We start from the raw sequence: 20873 nt of genomic DNA, 5'->3' as shown, positions 1-20873 counted from the left end.
ATTCATCTTTCCCTCGATCCTGACTAGTCTCCCATTTCCAGCCAATGAAAAACATCCCCACAGCATGATGCTGCCACCACAATGCTTCACTGTAGGGATGGTATTTGCCAGGTTGATGAGCAGTGCCTGGTTTCCTCCAGACAGGATGCTTGCCATTCAGGCCAAAGAGATCAATCTTTGCTTCACCAGACCAGATAATTTTGTTTCTCATGATCTGAGAGTCCTTCAGGTGCCTTTTGGCAAACTCCAGGTGGGCTGTCATGTGCCTTTTACTGAGGAGTGGCTTCCATCTGGCTACTCTACCATACTGGCCTGATTGGTGGAGTGCTGCAGAGATGGTTGATCTTCTGTAAGGTTCTCCTCACTCAGAGAGACCATCGGGTTCTTGGTCACCTCCCTGACTAAAGCCCTTCTCCCCCGATTGCTCAGTTTGGCCAGGTGGCCAGCTCTAGGAAGAGTCCTGGTGGTTCCAAACTTATTCCATTTACGGATGATTGAGGCCATGAGCTTGTGCTCATTCGGACCTTCAGTGCTGCAGAAATTCTTCTGTACCCTTCCCCAGATCTGTGCCTCGATACAATCCTGTCTCAGAGGTCTACAGACAATTCCTTGGACTTCATGGCTTGGTTTGTGCTTCTGACATGCACTGTTAACTGTGGAACCTTATATAGACAGGTGTGTGCCTTTCCAAATTATGTGCAATCTACTGAATTTACCACAGATGGACTCCTATCAAGTTTTAGAAACATCTCAAGGATGATCAGTGGAAACAGGATGCACCTGAGCAAAATTTTGAGTGTCTTTGCAAAGGCTGTGAATACTTCTGTATATGTGATTATTTTTATTTTTTATATATTTGCAAATATCTCAAACAAACTAATTTCACATTGTCATTATGGGGTATTGTTTGTAGAATTTTGAGGAAAATAATGAATTTAATCCATTTTGGAATAAGGCTGTAACATAACAAAATGTGAAAAAGTGAAGTGCTGTGAATACTTTCCAGAGATATATATATTCTCTATATTAATGACCACCCCATCGCCTAAAATGCAGAGTCTGGGGCAAAATGAAATTTGAGTGTCCAATACGTCACACACAAAACTCTGAACCTTCAACCAAAAATTTTAACACCCCACCAAAAAACATTGATTGTGACCCCAACTTCTGATTGGCATCGCCAGCAGGTGGGTGTGTCATAAGGTTCTTTGCATCATCTTGCATCTCTAGATGTAGACTTGATGTTTTTTAGAATCCTAGCCCACACTCCCTCCCCAGTACCAAATTTAAATCTTTCTCCCATAATTGAGAGAAGTCAATGCTCTGTCCCCCAGACTCTGAATTAACAGGGAATAATACGGTGATGCCTCATGGCCTTTTAAAGCAGTAATCACCACTTCCAGAGTATCTGCTGCTTTTTTTTGGGGGGGTCTACTCCCAAAGATAGTACAAAGCAGGTTGCACAGCTGTAAATACCTAAAGATTTGAGACCTGGGGATCCCAAAATGTTGAATTTTCAAAGGATCTCAACACTCCACTCACATGCAAGTCACCAAGTGTATTAACCCCCCTCACAATCCACACTGTCCAACAGAAAGAGGACTTATTTACATAATTTTGGGTTCAGCCAAATGCTCAAAGTGAAATGTAAATACATGTTTGAATTAAACACTCTGGACAATTTGAGATAATGGGGTGTAACTTTACACCCCATTATTACATTTAGTTTGATAGAATGGCTTTGCAATGGCGAAATAGGGGCAAAAACTTCCTTTTCAGTACAAAACCAGGGAGGAGTCTCTCACAGGTGGAAGCAACCAATGAGCCAAATATCTGAGACGGAATGTACAATACAACAAAATCTTGGGTAGGCCTAGCCCACCTTTGTCAGTTGTCCTATGCAATTTACTCAAATGTAATCTGGGACGTTTACCTTTCCAAATGAAGGACTTAGCTGTGTTATCAAAATGCTTGAAATAAGAGAGGGGGCATCTACAGGGAGAGATTGTAGCAGATAGTTACATTTTGGAATACAATTCATTTTAATAACAATAAACTTCACAATCATAGATAAATGTAATGAAGCCCACCTGTCAACATCACTCAAACCTTTTTATTAAAGGGTCAAAATTAACTAACTAAATCACACAAATTTGCTGGGAATAAAATGCCCAAATACTTAATGCCCTGTATCAAAGTCCTTTTTAGGTGTCAAGTGAGATGGCAGTGACCAAAGTCTGATCATTCGCCACTGACCACATGACATTAATGAAACGCCTAATGTTATCAGAAGAGCTACGGGCCCGATATATATATATATATATATATATATATATATATATATATATATATATATATATATAAAAGAGATGTCATAACTTAATGGGTTACAATGACAATATTTTAACATCTAGCTGGATCAGGAAAATTGGACGGTAACTCTTACACTCATTTGGATCTTTGTCCTTTTTAAGAATCAGACTGATCCGGGCTTGTGTCATTGTCAAGCTTTGCATTCTTAAATGATTCCATATAAACTTCTAGCAAAATTGGAGCCAGTTCTGTAGCATAAGATCTAAACAATTCCGTGGCAAAGCCGTCTGGCCCCAGAGCATTGCCTCATTCAATCTGGTCAATTCGCTGAGGCCATTAGAGGCCTTTTAATGTACTCTTCCAATTCCACGAGTTCTTGTGCTTTGGATTTTTTGGTGAATGAGTCAGAGTTTGATCTGGTCCCTAAGAACCACCTTAAGTGCCTCCCAAGCCACGTGCACCAAGGATACTGAGGGAACAGTTGGTCTCCATATAGACATTGATTTCAGCCTTTAGCATTGGTTGAAATTCAGGATTTTTCAAAAGTCCTTTTCACAGCATTAAAGGGTTAGTTCACCCAAAAATGTTATTATTATCCTATAATTTACTCACCCTCAAGCCATCCTAGTTGTATATGACTTTCTTCTTTCAGCCAAACACAATCAGAGATATATTATAAAAATATCCTGGCTCTTCCAAGCTTTATAATCGGAATGAATGGTACCTTAGATAAGTAAAAAAGTAATCCATATGGCTCCAGAGGGTTAATAAAGGCCTTCTGAAGCCAAGCATTTCTGTTAGAAATGTATCCATATTTATAACTTTATAAATTATAATCACTGGCTTCCAGTAACGGCCGTCCACACGTTCATAAGAGAGTTCCAGCGTTTGACGTAGGCATAGTGTAAGCCCCGGTGAGAAGTGACGAACGCGAAAGCGCAAAGGATAGAGAAAGCCTGTGAATGCATGGACGGCCGTTACTGGAAGCCAGTGATTATTGTTTATAAAGTGCTGAAAATGCTGTGGTTCTTCCATGAAAGCCTTCCTTTACTCCTCGCCTCACGTAACACAAGAGATTTATGATATCAGAAATTTGGCCAGAATTGAGCAGGGCCTGTTTACCTCAGTGGATCGCTGAGCTGGAACCCTGTGAGTTCGCTCGATTTCCAGCTTATTGCCTCCTGTGTCGAGCAGACTCAGAAAGAGCCCGTCCAGGAATTCCACCATATTCTGTCGATCCGTTTCTCGACATCCCCCGCTCTTGTGACCACATCAGCCTCTATGGCAGTGATCAATCGAAGTATCACAGCAAGACCCTCCAAGTCAGCAACGACCTTCGTCAGCACTGCCGACATGTTCAACATCTCTTGCCGCATTTCCTGCAACTCTCCGACCAAATCGACTCCCTGGTCCGCGGCCTGCTCAGTGGTGTTAGCCTGAGCACATAAGTGACTTTTAATGTCCCCAGAGCCCAAGGTTTTTGTATTCTTTGATGCATTGTCCTCCTAGAACAGTTATGGAACAAAGTGTATTGAGTCTCACTGGTTTATGTCATTAAAGTTATTAAAACTAGCAAAGCGTCGGCGTCATCAATGTGGATCTTCTGAAAAGAAGTTGAAAAGAATATTCAAAGTGGCACTTGAAACACATTTATCTTTTTAACTAACTAACTCATTAGTCATTAAACAAACACTTAAATAGTCCATGGACCTCACCATGCAAGGTTTGAATCTACAATCCTTATGGTTAGCCACCCAGATCTTTAAATGCTACATGCTACCCTAATGCAGGATAGATGCATAGTGCAGGCATCCCAGCACAGATTGGAAGCCCTGGAAGATAAAATGAATGGCTTACTGATCCTGTTCTATCCTGGAAATCCACATTGCTGCCACACACTTTCTATAGACCTTTGAGAGATTTAAATCTAAATTTAAAGTGAGAAAGAAACAAGAATGCACAACCATATGCCAACCTATTGGACTTTGGTGCTGAATCTTCAGCAGATTGCAGCCAGACATCCAGCACAATATTTCTTGTAAACTCCTATTACCCAGAGAGGAAGTTTAGGAGGACACTTGGCTAACTTGTCTGGCAAGATATAGCTCCATCGTTCGCCAAGAGCGATGCAGACCTTAGACTGGAGCTAGTGTCGGATGAGATGAATGGAGTTGGTGAGGAGGAAGAGAGATGCTGCAGGATCGCAGGCCAGGAGAAATCAATAGTTACACCCACACACCCTCCAGACCCATCTGCTGCCTGTGAACACCACACATTCTGTCCAACGCTGGCGTGCAAGAGACAAAAGCACATTCTGTCCAAGTTTTTATACATGGCTTGAACAATCAGTGTTCTTACTGTAGCAGGGTGTTTTAACAAAAGAAGGGAAAAAAACGTTTTATTCCAGTGACCTGCAATGCTTAAATGACCTTACAAAGTTCGATAACCATTGTAGTTCCATGCCAGACTCTAAAAGTGTTTGTTTGATTATAAATTACATGTAAAAAAATTATTTATGACTTTCTTTGGTGAGTAGGCACAATTGCTTAATATGATGTGACCATGTGTGCTAACCACTGTGTTACAGTTCCAACGCAGTTTCCATTTGGAGGGTTAACATCCTTGCTGGAATTATACTACTTTACCCAAAACTCATTCACACTGGGCTATGATCCCGGGATATTCTTGGGGTCAATGTCGGGGAGCATTCTGTGAGAATGTAAGCCCAAGATGAAATGCCAGAAAATTTGTTCCTGGGATCAGATCCTAGTAACATTGCCAGGATCAATTTCAAAGTCTGTGTGAACAAAAGCCGAGGCCAATACGGTGAAGTGTGTGTGTGTCATAGTGATGACCTATTTATCATGCAAAGGAGAAAGTTTGTATGCAGAAAAGAGATGAAACTGTTTCACAGTGTACCGTGCTTATAAAAAGCAAAAAAATAAATAAAAATACACATGGCTGTCATACTGTTGTCATTTTCTCATTCATGGCATTGTATGTGTATGAGGTTTTTCCTCTAAATCAAGTAAAGGAATTAATTTTTCCAATGTAAATATCAGTTCTATTAAAATACATTTGGTCACATTTATGTCATCACAAGGTATAAAAAAAAAGTTTCATTTAGAACACAGCACAGTGAATGTTGGAGTCTGAAATTTTATTTAATCTCTCGTACGGTACCCGGTTTGTAAATTGTGATGAAAAAACAAAACATGCCTTCTCATGCAGGAAACACTCCAAACCTGAAGTAGTCAATCTCAGTGAGCATCATGGAATTTGCAAAGTTGAAATGAAAGTGACAATACTGTTGGTAGCTAAAGGCTGATTATTTATAGACCCACTTACATACAAAAAAAAAAAAATTGTAATGACTCGATATAACTTTTTAGGTAAACTAATTCATCACAGCGCTTGCAACCTTACAGGCCAACTGCTTGTTCATACATTAATTTTCTTAGCTCTAAAAAGGGCAAGAACATAATGATACAGAAGACTGATTTATTTCTGTTTTCCAATACATTAGGTCCCAAATAATACATTCTGTTTTTCTCCCAAATATTGCTTTTATTTGTAATTTTACAGCTTGTAGAAATCATGATCGAAAACACGACAATTGCTGAAGCTTCTCAGTGCTTAATCGCAGTGTAACAGTTAGCATACAATGTGTTTATTACTTATACATTTTATTTGTAAAGAAATGTTTTTTAAATACTTTAGGCATACAAAAAAGGCGTGCCAGTCTAACACATAAACAGCAAATGAATAGCCTTATAATTTAGATGGTTATAAATCCTAATGTCTGACGAAAATAAAAACATAGTTTTACCTTGTCGGTGTAGTTACATTATTTTTTGGAAGGTAGGTCCACAGGGCAGTATTATTGAAAATTATTTGTTTGTTTAAATATGATTTTAATTTTATTGTACTTGTGAGGCAATTCAGTGGGTAGACTGCAGCCAATAGAACAAAAACAATTAACATCAAACTGTACAGAAATTATCTAATGAGCCATTTATATAAGTAAGTCCAACTGCAAGAATAAAATCATTAAAATTAGCTATCATACAAATCTCATACAGGGACGAGGGAGCTACTCACCATCCGTGCATATGATAAAATTAGCCATCATTTATGTGTACCGTACACAATTTATTTGTTTAGAAGAGGATGAAAGAGCTTGCATTTTGAGAGAAAAGACCGAAAAAACGTAATATGTTGTTCATTAGACATGGGGTAACCAGATGACAGAAAATCAGGATACAGCAAAAACATTAAAATAAAATAAATAAATAATGCTTTTCAAATTAATAGTGGATGTCTGTAATGTTTATAAGCTATGTCTATAGGTGTGTTTACTGCATTTACACTGCCATTACTCTGTCAGGAAATGTATTTAGATGTGCTGATTAATAATGGAGAAATAAAATCAACTTTAGCAAATAATGGGATTATTAGAAGAACTGTTTTTGGAATATTTGGCAAAACACAACAGATTGTAATGCTATATTACTATCTTGATTGAAAAAGATAAACAATCTGTTCATGTTATGTAATTTTTAGGGCTGTCGATTTAACGCGTTAATTTAGTGCGATTAATTTTTACAAAAATAATATGTAAAACAAATTAACGCAATTAATCGCAATGCCCCCAGACCATAATAAGGAAGATTCCTGAGAAATGCAAGCTTGTAGTACCACCTGTTTAGTCAAGAGGGCAGTAAGTGAAATTTCAGCTGTAGGAGCAATGCACAGTTTATACAGTGAAGAAAACACTTCAGTAGGCAGAACAACACAAACATGCGTTACGTTCTTGTGTTCAAAACACTTGAAGGAGCGCAAATGCAAACTAAGTGATCTCAAGATGTTTTTAAAGATTGATCACTGAAACAACATTTAAAGTGCTCACAGACTCACTGGCTTTTTACAAGCATGTAGGTTTGCAGTGGAATATCTTACCTGGGTTGATTTTTGAGGGCATTTTATAGAAGATAAAAGATGCTGTAATCTTTATTGGTGCAGGAACACGCAGTCTGGGAAAAATAATGATATGCTTGTTTCAGATGGGATTAAAATCAATGAGAAGCTCTGGTAATTATAACATTGCCCCACATCCCCATTTAAAACTAATCTCATCCGAATAGGGTTTATGATATCACATGGCTCGTTGATACAGGGATGCGATTTTACTGACAGTATGTCAGGATGTATATTATAGAAAGGGAATACATTTTTTATTTGATTATCTTGACCTGTACTGTTTGACTGTTATCAACACTCCCTCTTTGTTTTTGGCTTCTAGCAGTTGAGTAAACTTTTCTTAAGGGCTGACAGACAGCAGCAGATGTGTTGGGGTTGTTGAGGGGAAAGTTTAGCACAGTGGAAAAAGCCCAGCTGATTCTGAGACTGCGAAAATGAATGATTCACTCATGAATCATCATAAGTTTCTCATCACAGAAAAAGCACGAAGCACAGCAATGATCATTTTCGTACAATATTACACTAAGACTGATTATCGGTAAAAAAGGCATCCCAACTGTAACTCCGTCGGGAAGAGGGACATGTTTTGGAAAACCAGAATTGTCCCATTTTTTTCTGGAATGTGTGTGAATGTGAGCACAGATTACTAGAAAGCAGTATGAATGAACAAAATCTTGCAGTGCCAGAACAGTTGCCGGAATGACTTTTCTGGAATTCATCCTGGGATCTCTGTGTGAAAGGGGCTTCAACCAGAGATTTGAGGAGCATTGCAGTTACAAAATGTACTCTTGGAAAATGTTACATTTATTTTAAATGTTTTGCTATAGTGAAGTGTTGCGCAGGGATAAGAGTGAAGCCTTTAAGCAAGGTAAAAAATGTATTTGACAACCTAATTCAGAATCCTGAGCAAGACCCTCAAATGATCAGAACAGATAACCGAATTTTCCAAAAGCTTCTTTTTAGGGTTAAAAAGCGGTTTAAAAGCTTTAGATATTTTGAGGGTTATAATGTATGCTGTTCCCTAGCTTTTCCTCATGTCACATTTCTATATTTCCCTCTGTATTCCAAGTATCTACTGTACGAATCTTACTGTACACGATTGTTCTGGTCTTTGTGTGTTTCTTCTCCTCCCTCTTAATCTCCTCCTCTGTCTGTCTGCTCTTCTCTCGTCCTCCCCTTTCCCATGGCTCAGCTGCACCCTGGGCTCTAATTCTCATTTTCTCCATTTTTAGCAATGTCTTCACTTCCCTTTCAACTTCCCCCGACAGCATCCTGTGTCTTAATTAAAATGGGGCCCTTAAAAAAAAAAAAAACCTAATGAAAGAAGAAGCCATTAATTACACAACAAGGTCACAAGCCTTTTACCTTCACAGCTTAATTGTGGCCTTGATTATGTTTCTACCTCATTTTTTATGCAAACGCCAGACTGACAAATGCAGTTAATTGTCACCCGGGTGCTCTCATAGGGTCATGCGTTTGTGTGCGTGTATGTCCGTGCAAGCAAAATAGCTTATGGAATGTCATGTGCATGTATTCATCCAAGTATGATACACATTTTTGTGTGAACCATCCCTTTACAAGTACACAACAGCTGTGGCAGGTCCTTCAAGATCCTGCAGGGTAACTGTTAATTACTGTTCATGGCCTTCCTGCCTTGCACATCCATTCATCTTTAGACGAGCCTCTCATCTCTCTCTGAGGGTCACCCTGACCTTTAAAACTCTTACAGACCTTCCTGGGTCCAGCTTCCCTTGCCATCGATCCCTTCACATAGGCTATAGATCCATGTCTTCCCAATCGTTTATTTCCTTCAATTTCCAAAAGTTGACCACCCCATCATTGTCCAATTGTATTAATGACTGTTAGGAACCAAGGTCAGAGGTCAGTGGCACTACAATTTTGTTTTGAGGTCACTGGATCATTTTATAAATCTGACATTTTTCCATGTGCTCTGGCTCTTGGCTCTCGGTGTGTTACTTGGAAATAATATCTAGTATCATTCCTGACCTCTATGCCATTTGATTGTGGACTTGTGACTAGCCACAGCCCCCATACCTTCATTCTCTTCAAATAATGGAAATTAATCTACATATACTTTTCTCATCCTTCTTATTATTAAAATAATATAAATTGCAAGGTTTGGCTTTTGCCAACTTTTTAAAGCCTACTCTGTCTCCCTCCATTAGTTTTAAAATCCCATTGAAAAAATGTATGTGCCCAATTGAGCTACTGTCATGTCAACCATTATTACACTTTTAAATTAATTTTCTGAAGAAGTTAAGAAGAAGCAGTGGTGTTTTGGGTAGTTTACAGTGGTGTTGCTTGAGTGTTGCTAGTGGTTCCTAGGGTGCTCTAGGTGGTTGTCTCGCATAATGTTTGAACTGAGCCTCACATCCTGAAAATGGAAAATTTGAAAAAATGTTAGATCCATTACCTGATCTAACAATGGAAGGAAGGAAGAAATGTGGTGTTTTATGCTGAAAATGCAGCCAGCCTTTTGCGGCCAGATATTTCTCAGAGATGTTGCAAATTTGCCCGCATTTCATTCACACACCTATTCTCATTCTCCAAACCCAGCGTCCTCATCAGTCGGACACACTTCACTGATTCAGAAATGAGGTTTTCCTTCTTTCTTGATTTCTTGAGTGCTGCACCTGACATGCTTTGACATTCATATGCGAACATAACCATTGACACCTGCCTGAATGGGTTTGGAATGCAAATGGACATTGCTTTCTCTCTGCTTTCCGATCTCATCCCTCTCTCCCGGCCTAATGAAGGAAAGCTGATAGCTTGCTCTCTCTGATCAGGCAGACGTGGATATGGGCATGTTATGATTGGGGTTTGAGGGGACAGGGGTAAAGTCACAGAAAGCCTACAGGAAATCAATTTCACTAGTGCCGTTTCCCCACTGTGAAACGCTACCCCGCTGTCTGCAAGGAGCAGAGGTAAAATGGACAAGACTTTCCTAACTTTCTCGTGCAGAAACACACAAACACATTGGTACACTTATTCAGTGTTTCATTAGCGCACATTAGGTTCTTATATTCCTTCCTTTTTTATTTCCTCCCTTATTTTATTTCCCCTTTCTTCATTCCTTTTTTATTTTCTTTCATTTTTCTTTCCCATTTTTTCTTTCCTTTCCTTCCTTTTCCATTTCCTTGCTCTTGCTTAATTCTTTTCTCATTTCCTTTCCTCCTTTTTCCTTTTAATTTCCATTCCTTTGTTATTTTCTTCCTCATTTATTTTCCTTTCCTGCTTCTTTTCTTTTCCTTTCCCTTCCTTCCTTATTTCATATCTATTTTTTCCTTCCTTCCTATTTTAATTTTTCTTTCCTTTTATTTCTTTTTCCTTTATTTTCTTTTGCTTTCCCTTGCTTATTTCATTCCTTTCCATTCCTTCCTCAGTTCCTTTCCTTTCCATTCTTTCCTCTTCCTTCCTTCCTTCCTTTCCCTTCCTCATTTCCTTCCTCAATTATTTGCTCATTTCCTTCCTTCCCTTTAAATTCTCTTCACACCACCCCACAAAAGCTCACTCACTTTACGTAGTCCTACCTCATATCAGTAGGATAGAGTATGACAGAGTTCCCCAGGCACTTGAATGATAAATTACACATGTGTATGTGTGAATGAGATGGGCTATGATCTGTTAACACTTTGACATGAATGCCCAAGTTCATGTGATTGAAGCACCATGCACACATGTACTGATGCCTGCCTCTGCCTGGATTCACTCAGCCCTGTGTCTCCATCAGGGGCTTGAGTCCAGCTCTGGACATTTACAAATCTCCTCTGGACTTGGCTAAATGGAAACCATCCATCAGAGGTGACAGGAAGCAAACAAAACCACAAGATTAGCTGCATGGGTGCTTTTGATGATGTCATCCTGTGTTCCAACCCTCTGGTGCTGGGTGACCTAATGTAATTCGTTGGAGAATGAAGAGAGTGTAGAATGCAGCAGTGGATCACAGGTTCTAGTGGGTCACCATCCAAAATTGTTCTGAAAGGGTCATGGACAGTAGGGCAAAAGCAATAATTAAAAATAATACAATGGTTCAAGGCTGTGAATCCAATTAAACTATGGCATTTTGCAAAAAAAAAAGAGAAGAGAATCCGTAATGATTAGTAGATAAAGACAGCGTGTGAAACATAAAGGGTTGATAGACATAAAAGACCGAAAGAAATGCCTGATCTTTTAGATGCAAGGAGAGCGATACCACCCAAGACAGTTAGCAAAAGGGTCGGTCATTGGCTCGGGTCTCATCAGACCTGTGTGTTAATGAGGGAACGCATTGATGGAGATTTATCTGTAGTGCCGTGAGAGTATGAGGCCAGGATGAGAGCCACACTGGAAAGATTAGGATTAAGGCAGAGCAGTGTAATATCCTGTAATTCGGACTCTTGTCCACAGTTGTTATCTTGTTCTGGTGGGCAAGATAAGTGCCATTGAATTTAAGAGTGTGAGAGGAGGGATTTGGAGGGAGAAACTGGGGGAGAAAGCAAGAGAGGCAGAGAAAGCGGATAAGTGTGGGATACAAAGAATGGAAAAGCAGAGTGAAGGAAAATAGTAAGGTGTGTAAAGAGGATCAGTAATATAGTAAAAGTGATGGGCATTCAGAGAAATAATCTACCCAGATGTGTCACACTAAGAGCATCTCCTTTGTCTGCCTCTATCAGTTTTAAAATCCCATTGAAATGTCCTCTGTGTCCACTTGAGATATTTCTGACTGACTTGTCAACCATTAGCAGATTTTTTACTTTTTCGAGTGGGGAAAAAGTGAGTGGTCCATGCAAAGCGTGCTGCCACGATGCTCAATGAGTATCTGATATTTTGGTCATAGATACAGTTGGCTTTTCATCAATTTTATCGTATTTATAAGTCTGATTGCTTAGAAAAGCCCTTCTCTAACAAGCCACACAATTTGAGGTATCATTCATGCCTGTAACATAAACAGTGTGGGAAGAATTATATACTGATATTTAATGCTTTAGGTTTAGGGGTTTGTTCAAATGTTTTACCCCAAGTATGTGCAGTAGTAATAGTGATGCTTGTGAAGCTGATTATGACATTTGTAAAAAAAAAAACCAATACTTTTGGACCTCTGATTAACACAAAGACCACATTAATGTCCTACATTGTTGTTTCATGATGCACAATTTATGAAAAAAAAAAAAAAAAAACCTTGGTCACCTGGGAAACTTGAAAAGGTTATCAGGATTATTGATGGGCAGGACCTTTAAAATAGACCTTTCATTCCTTCATTTATGTGGATTTATAAAAGTTAGAATTAGCAGCATTGAGGCAGTGATCTGAATATGATGACATGAATAATTGATTCACTGACAGCTGCTTGCAAATCTAGCCTGACATTTGGAAATAAGACGGCATGGAATTATAGCCTGAAAATAATGATGACCGTTGTGGCAGAGAGAGAGAGAGAGAGAGAGAGAGAGAGAGCAAAGCAAACATCTTTTTGGGCTTATTAATATTCATTAAAACCTCCTGTCAGTACTCTACTGAAACAATTCATCGCTCACGTTTAATGTGTTACGTTCTTCATGATTTATTGATGTGTTTCGAAATAGCTTGGTGTTTATAAAGATTTAAATTTTATTTTCAGGCTCATTTTATTTCTCCTGACCTCTTGCATATCTTGGTTGGTGCTCTAGACTAGACTTTTAAAGGAATAGTTCCCTCAAAAATGTATTTTGTCATGATTAAGGCTACTCACCCTCATGTCATTTCAAACTTGTTTGCACAAAAGGATTTTTTTTTTTAAGAATCTTTAAACAGCTATTTATACAACAACTGTTAATAGTGACAAAGGACAAAAATAAATAATAAAATAAAAGTAGTCAAGATTTCAATCTTAAACCATATGATAACTCTGTGATACCATAGAGAACCATATGATAACTCAATCAATAACGATTGAAATAGAAGTCATTATTCACAACAAATCTCCCACTCCACCGTAGCTCTCAAATAAAAATGGTCCCAGAGATCAGGTTTTACATCATAGTGTTTTGGTTATAATAACCAATGACAATTGATGTCATTGATTTGTAATTTGATGTAAGGTGCCACATTTCATTAAAAAAAGTACAGTGGAGGGCAAAATTTCCTTTTTTCTTTTCCTCATGCAAAGCTATCATATGGCTTCAGAAGACATGTTGTATGGATTACATTTATGGTGCTTTTGTGATATATTCTTTACAGTAAAATTACACTACTGTTCCACAGGGACAAAAAACAAATACAAACAAAAAAATCACAAATCCTGTCTCATTCATCCCAAAGTGCAATTCCCAAAAATTAATCCACAAACCTCTTTCCCTCTGGACATTTGGCATATATAAGATTCTCTGCAACCTGGACCACTAGCATGAGTCTGCGCTAGATCTGCAATATAGCACCTTGTGGCACTGTGGAACCAATCAGCTTTTAAGTGTCTCAAACAGACCATGCTTATGCCTCACTAGATACATTGATCAGTATGAGCCAGCTGGCCTTCTCTAATGGCATTGTTTAACATTAGAGGAGAAAAAAACAGTTTCACCCTGGCATTTTCTATCAAGTGTCTGCAGATATGGGTTAAAACCTCATTCCCCTCTTGCACACTTTGTTGAGTGTTTGGATTTAGCTGATGTGATTTGGCTGTCTGTTTTAGCTACAGTCCTTCCGGTAGTGGCACAGAACATTGCAGTTGAAACTCTGTAAAGACAGTGGCAAAAACAAAGTGGCTTATGACCACAGTTAGGATATGCCAAAGTTTTCAGTCAAAGTTATACACCAAAGTAAAGTATTCTTTAGTGACACTGCTACTATTAGTTATTAATCCATTCTCCTGTGTTAATACATACATGCATGTTAAGAGTTTTAGAGTAGTGAGCTTTGCCTTCACATTTCATGCATTATCACACTGAGAAGTGAACTGTAAGAATAATATAATTTAGATCTTCCAGAACAGTGATTTTCCAGCTTTTTATGGGCCCTATTTTTCAAGACAAAAATCGAAATCTTGTATTCTAGGAGTGTAAATATTAAAATACTTATCATGATTGATTTTGTGATTCAAGATGTTTCAGAAACTGTCAGTTTATACTGTACATTGTAGGCCTGCAAAATGATTTTAGCAGTTTCCACATTTAAATGAAGCAGTCTTAAATTAGCTAAAATAACTAATTATATATTTACTGTTAGGGTACAATGGGGCTAAAGGCAACCCTTAAGGAAATGTAGCTTTTTTTCTGGTTACATAATGTATCAAGGTACATTTTTATTTTTTATTTTCATTGAATATTAGATGGAGCAACATAACTTGTGTGAAAGGAAATAATAACGGAAGGTTGTTTAAGATTAAAATTAAGTAAAAAAAAAAAAGGTGTCAGTTGTCAATGGAGCCTTTTACCCTGTGGAGCCTTTAGTCCCATTGTACCATATACTCTGTTGTACTCTACATATACTGTTATAATCTGTCCTACTGTTATGGGGTATGACTTCATAAAGAGCTTTTGTGTAGTGGTGTGAAGAGGAAATTAAAAGGAACAGGACAATGAGAAGGGGAAAAGGAAATAAGGAAGGAAGGAAAATGAAAGGGGGAAGAAAATAAATTCAATAAAGGAAATTAATAAAGCAAATTAGACCCTCTTGTAAGCAGAGTTTGATATACAGTCATTGGATGCAAGGATGTATAAATAGATCAAAGGGTACAATGTTTTGAGATTCTGACTCTTGTTCACACTCTCAGCAGTTACTCTGCAAGCCATGATCTTCCAAAATCAAATCAAATCCCTTTATTGTCACTCAACCACATACACAAGTGCCTTGGGGGCCATTCCAAGCAATATAGCAGTATGACAATTACAATAAACCTCTGATTTACACATCTTGTTACACAACACAATATACAATATACACCTAATATTATACAATACACCATATACACAAAATAAGAAGACCGTATACAATAAAAATACACTGTTCCAACCCCCCCATGTAGTCAGTGGAAATAAATATGAAGTGTTTTCAGCTGTCGGTTGATAGTCAGTTTCCAGTGTGTTATTATGAGAAGTATAAAATGTGGGTCCAGTCTGAGGCTAATAAAGTGCGGTGCTGATATATGTATCCTGAGCGATCAAGAGTTCCGTCACTTACTGTTCATATAGACGACAAATAGCTCCTGATCTGTGTCGTCTTTTAATGGGAACCTGAACCTCATTAGTTTGAAAGGATCTTGTTCCTAGAGGCACAGTGTCATTATGTTCTCATGTAAATCTTTTATGTAGGCTAATAAGGTCATCAGCCTTGTCCTGGAACACTTTTCTGATTTCTAATTGTAAGTAATGTCATTTGTTCGTGGTTGTATTTGATTCTCACATTACAGAATAAACATGTTTTCTAATAAACTCTTTGCTGTATGTTCTCCCTCTCCAGCCTGTCCCCCGGGTACCTATAAGATGTCATCACGCCAGCAAGAGTGTTTCACGTGTCCAGCTAACAGCATGACTGAGGAGGAGGGTTCCGTCCTCTGTGTGTGTGAGGAAGACCACTTCAGAACGCCACTTGATGCCCCCTCTGCACCCTGCACACGTAAGCCAGTCAACTATGTATATGCGTGCAAGATTTAGTATGTATGTATTTTGGAGGCTTGGGGATTTGTTGTGAGCAGGTGAATTTGTGTGAATGTATCCATCTGTAATTTGTTTGCACAGCGTTTGTTTGTGTTTGTGTGTGTGTGTGTGTGTGTGTGTGTGTGTGTGTTGTCATGTTTGTACAATCTGACAACAAATCATATTGATCCTGTGTTTCATTTAGTTTACAGTGGCATTTAGCACTGCCGAAGGGACTGTTGTGTTTGTGCTGGATAGTAAGGTGATATAAATGTGAAGTGAAAGTTAAAAATGGGAATGTAAGCATATGCAAAGACTCTAACTTATGTGAATTCATCTAGCAAAATTATGTTTGACCAGTAGAGGATCTAAATACCTAATAGATCTAAATATCTAATAGAATTCAAATTCAAAGCTGCATGATTTGTAGTGACAGACCGATATATGGGCCATGCTGATAAATCTGCTGATATTTCACTATTTTATGATTATTGGCAGCAGCCAATAACAGTGCCCAATCGGCTGATGAAGAGAAGTGTTAATGCTGTCTTGTGTCAGTTCCAAAATCTACCAACAGTCTAGTCATAGTACAAAGATCAGTATTTGTTTTCAAGTATTTTTAGTGAATTTCTAGTCATTTTGATTGAAGCATACTCTTTTAATTTCAGCACAAAAGTGGACATCTCATATAAATTAATTACATTAATGACATCACATATACATATTGGCATTACTGAATCAGCCATTGGCCACCTGGCTTGTTATCACCCGTTGAAGTCCATAATGCAGGGGTTGGGAACCTTTTTTCCATTAAGGGCCATTCGAGTTATAATTCAATTATCCGCAGATCCAATTGCTTGCAATTTCAGATTGTGGGTTGAAATTAACATACACCTTTCGTTACGTGCTCACACACCAAGAAAAAAACGCTGAAATAGTCTGTCTAATATACAATATTTGGCATTGTTATCATTTAAGATAATTTGTAATCATTATTTCTTTTTTTTTATTTATTTATTTGTTATTTTTTTTACGGTTAACTGAAACAACTTTTCACATTATTTCTCAAATTGCCTTGTGGACAGTGTTTAATGGTCTTGCTCGCGGGCTTTACACGGCCCTGAGGCCTGACGTTCCCCACCCCTGCCATAATGGATGATGGCTAATGGTTTACACTGTTGCATAAAAGTGTAGTAGATGGTATTATTTTAACATTTAAAATCTTTGGTTTTATAATGCAGTATTTATTTAAAACAGAAGCTTTACAGCATGATATATCCTTTTGCCCATGTTTATTGTGTGGCCCAAAATAATTTTGCATTTTTAAAGTCCATTTTGACCGCCCCTTGACTGTGACCTGAACAAGCCTGTGACTGCTGTAAAGGGCTTTGTTATGACTTTTAAACCATTGTAATTACAGCATTAATTACACTATTGATTAGGCCGCTTTTATATGTGGGGGAGAGAGAGACTCTGTGATGGTGTCAATTATAGTATTGATTCTAGTCACTTTTATATCCGGATGTAACCAGTTTAATACGAGAAAGGGAGAGTTCCGATGGCAGTTGGCAGCAAAAAATATCAGCTCCTGCGGTAACCAGAATATTTATGTTTTTAGGACTCAAACACTACTTTAATAATTGGAGACTAAAATAAGAACAAAAGAGGCAGAAGATTTGTAAGGTAAGACCTCTATGTAACTCAAAGATCACATAATAAAATTACATATAACCTAAATATCAAGCTAACTACTAGCCAAGCTAAAATGCCATGGCAGTCGATACCAGCTTGGGCCTGGCAAAGGCAGTAGCATTTTACAAAAATGAAGTGAAGCTGGTGATAATATATCCAGCAGAAGTTAAATCAAACAAAGATAAGCAGATGAAAGAGATGACCCTGAGAGAGAATTCAGAGATGCTGCTGTCTGACTAAGTTGACCAGAACCCAACAGAATCCGGTATAACCTGCTCTTCTTCACTGATCAGCCATCAGCCTGGCACAGCACTGTCATAATGGCCATGAACTGCAGCAGAAAAGGTGGCATCTGTAAAGGTAGACAAATCAATCTGGAATGTGAAAAACAATGCTGACTGTAAACTTGTATCACAATGGTACAGTCATGGTCCAGGGGTCAGAACCTAGCCTTGATGAATTTCAGAAGAATTTCATGGACTTTAAAATGGAGGTTCAGAAGTTAAAGTTCCTGAGGTGAAGAGCAGTGTAGAGTCCTTCTCCACAATAGTCACAAATGGAGATCTCAGCCCGAGCACCTCTGTAGCACACAGACACCCTGTCTCTCCTGCACTTCCAAAGATCAAGGTCTTGAGAGACAGCATTGCTGAGCTGGAGAAGGACAACTTCCTGTTTAAAGATGAAGAACAGCCACCTCAGCACGCAACAACTTCATCAGCTCTGCTCTGCTGTCAGACAGCTGGAGGAGAACAATCAGGAGCTGTGAGAGGAGCTGAAGAGGGTGGGGGAGGAGCTGATCAAGGGAGATCAACACTGCAAAATGCTGGAGAAACAACTGGAGAAGATGAGACAACACCTACACACAAGCACTGAACACATCACAACCACAGAACAAAAGCAACAGTGTAGCAGCACAGAAACACTCAACACCTCTCCTCCTGAACACATCAGAATAACAACACAATAAAAACAACACCAGCAATGTGTCAACACACAAACACACACCATTCCATCCCCTGCAACCCAGCAGGTTTCTCAGGTCTCTCAAGCTTCTCAGAACTCCAAGAGAAAAGACAGCAGTACCAGACAGAGGTCACAGCAACATCCAACAGAGAACAGAAGAGACAACATCATCATCCTCTGTGACTAACTGCATCCACCTGGACCAGAAACGACTGTTCCCCAGGAGAACTTTAAGGATACTCTGGTGTTCCACCTCTCACTCTGCTTTGAAGCTGCTGAGAGAGGATGATTTGGGAACACCTTCACACATTATACTGCACACTGGGACAAATGACCTCAGCACCAGGAGAGTTGACGTCGACAAAGCTCTCATCATCATGGCGAAATCAGCAAGAGGAATCGGCCCCAGTGTCAAAGTCATCCTCTCTACACTACTGCCTCGCAGAGACGTTCCACAAAAAATGTAAATCAGTGCCATTAATGCAGAGATAACTGATGTGTGTGTACTCATGCCAAATGTACACATAACAAATCATCAGTGCATCACTCATGAGCACCTTTATGACTGTCTCCAAACCCATCGAGATGGCATGAGGATATTTTCTAAAACAATCAAGAATGTAACACTGAAAAGCTCTGAGAACCCCCATTACATGAATATAGTTCAGAAAATAATCTTAATATCTCAAGTGATATCATTACTTGAGACATGTAGTCGATTAGAGTCTAAAACCTACACTCTAAACTACAGATACATATACCATCAGTAAAACACCCTCGTGTTAAAAATGGAAGCGATTCAGGAGGAATTATTGTTTGGTAAAAAAAGAACACCTTTTCCATTACAGTCAGCCTGTTTAAAAAAGGGAGAACACATTTTGGATTAAAATAAAAAAATTAACTAATTTGTACAGATGAGGATACTTACCTGTGTGCCACCTACATCTCCCCACATGAGTCATCCTCTTATAGTGAGGAGATCTTCAACACATTACAATCTGAGTTCATTCAGTTTCAGACTCTAGGCTACGTCTTGATAATTGGGGATCTGAATGCAAGAACTGGAGAAGAACTGGATTAAATTAGTTCAGTTGGAGATGAGTATATTATTAACAATACAAATTTAAATCAAAATAAGTGATCCACTAAACCACGTCAGAACTATGACAACACAATAAACAGAAATGGAAAACAAGTTCCACAGCTCTGTAAAAGCCTAGGTCTCTACATAGTGAACAGCAGAACAAAGGATGATTCTCTGGGTCGATTTACCTACTGCTCTTCTTTAGGTTGTAGCACAGTGGATTACGCCATCACACATCTAGATCAAAACAAGATCAATTACTTCAGTGATGCCACAATTACCTCTCTCAGACCACTGTCATATTGTCTTTAGTCTGAACAAGTCAGCCAGTCTTCTACCATCTTCAAATCACAAGTCAAAACTTTATCCCTTCCTAACCAGATTCTTCTGGAGAAAAGACAGTCCTACCCATTATGAAGCTTAACTCAACAGCATTTATGCTGAGAACATGATTGATGCCTTTCTCCTATCCACATTTGGAAAAGACGAGAAAAGCCTCAATTTGGCAATAAAACAATTGACTTAAGTTTTTTTCCACAGTTGCCAGCCAATTATTGATTGATCCGAACTGTAGAAAAAGGAAAGCAATGTCAAATGTTAAGAAAATTAGGATTGTTATCAAATAAAAAACACAGAGACCCTGCAAATCAACTAACACATACCATCTATCAACAAATGTTTACAAATTACAAGGCACTGCTAAAAAGCAAATGAGCCGAACATATGACCACAAAGCTCAACAAAATGGAAGCTATTAATCAAAATTAATTCTGGGAATTATGGAACAATTTAAATGGAGTCCAAAAAAAGATGAACAAATTCCCATCTATGACCCAAACACCTGGACAGAACATTTTGTAAACGTTTATAAAACAAAATAAGCAAACCCCCATCCAAAAAATTCTGAATTCACAACTATATCATCTGGAATGCACAATAAAGTAACTCGGTGGAAAAATCTTGCGACAGATGGAATATGCAATGAGACGTTGAAACATGGCACCACCAAACTGAATGAGGCCATTCTCAATTTATTCAGATTGCTTTTAAAATCAGCACACATTCCTGAGAATTGGAAAGAAAATAAAATTACTCCAATCTTAAAACAAGGCGACATATAACCCGAACAACTACAGGGGCATTTCAGTGACCAGCAACCTTGGCAAACTATTCTGTTGCATTATAAATTACAGATTAACCCAATATCTCCAATAAAGACTTTACACAAC

General features: G+C 38.4%; 1 protein-coding gene across 2 annotated transcripts in view; it reads left to right on the top strand.

The window, feature by feature from the left end:
- LOC127650961 (ephrin type-A receptor 7-like) overlaps window positions 1–20873 on the top strand; it is a 207020-nt gene that overhangs the window by 123028 nt on the left and 63119 nt on the right. For both annotated transcript variants that reach the window (XM_052136643.1, XM_052136642.1), the window contains exon 4: window positions 15730–15885. In XM_052136643.1, coding sequence (XP_051992603.1) covers window positions 15730–15885 — 156 coding nt within the window. The remainder of the gene's footprint in view (window positions 1–15729; window positions 15886–20873) is intronic.

The sequence above is a fragment of the Xyrauchen texanus genome, chromosome 10, assembly GCF_025860055.1.
Source record: "Xyrauchen texanus isolate HMW12.3.18 chromosome 10, RBS_HiC_50CHRs, whole genome shotgun sequence".
Lineage (NCBI taxonomy): Eukaryota > Metazoa > Chordata > Actinopteri > Cypriniformes > Catostomidae > Xyrauchen > Xyrauchen texanus.
This window is presented reverse-complemented; position numbering and strand designations above follow the sequence as displayed.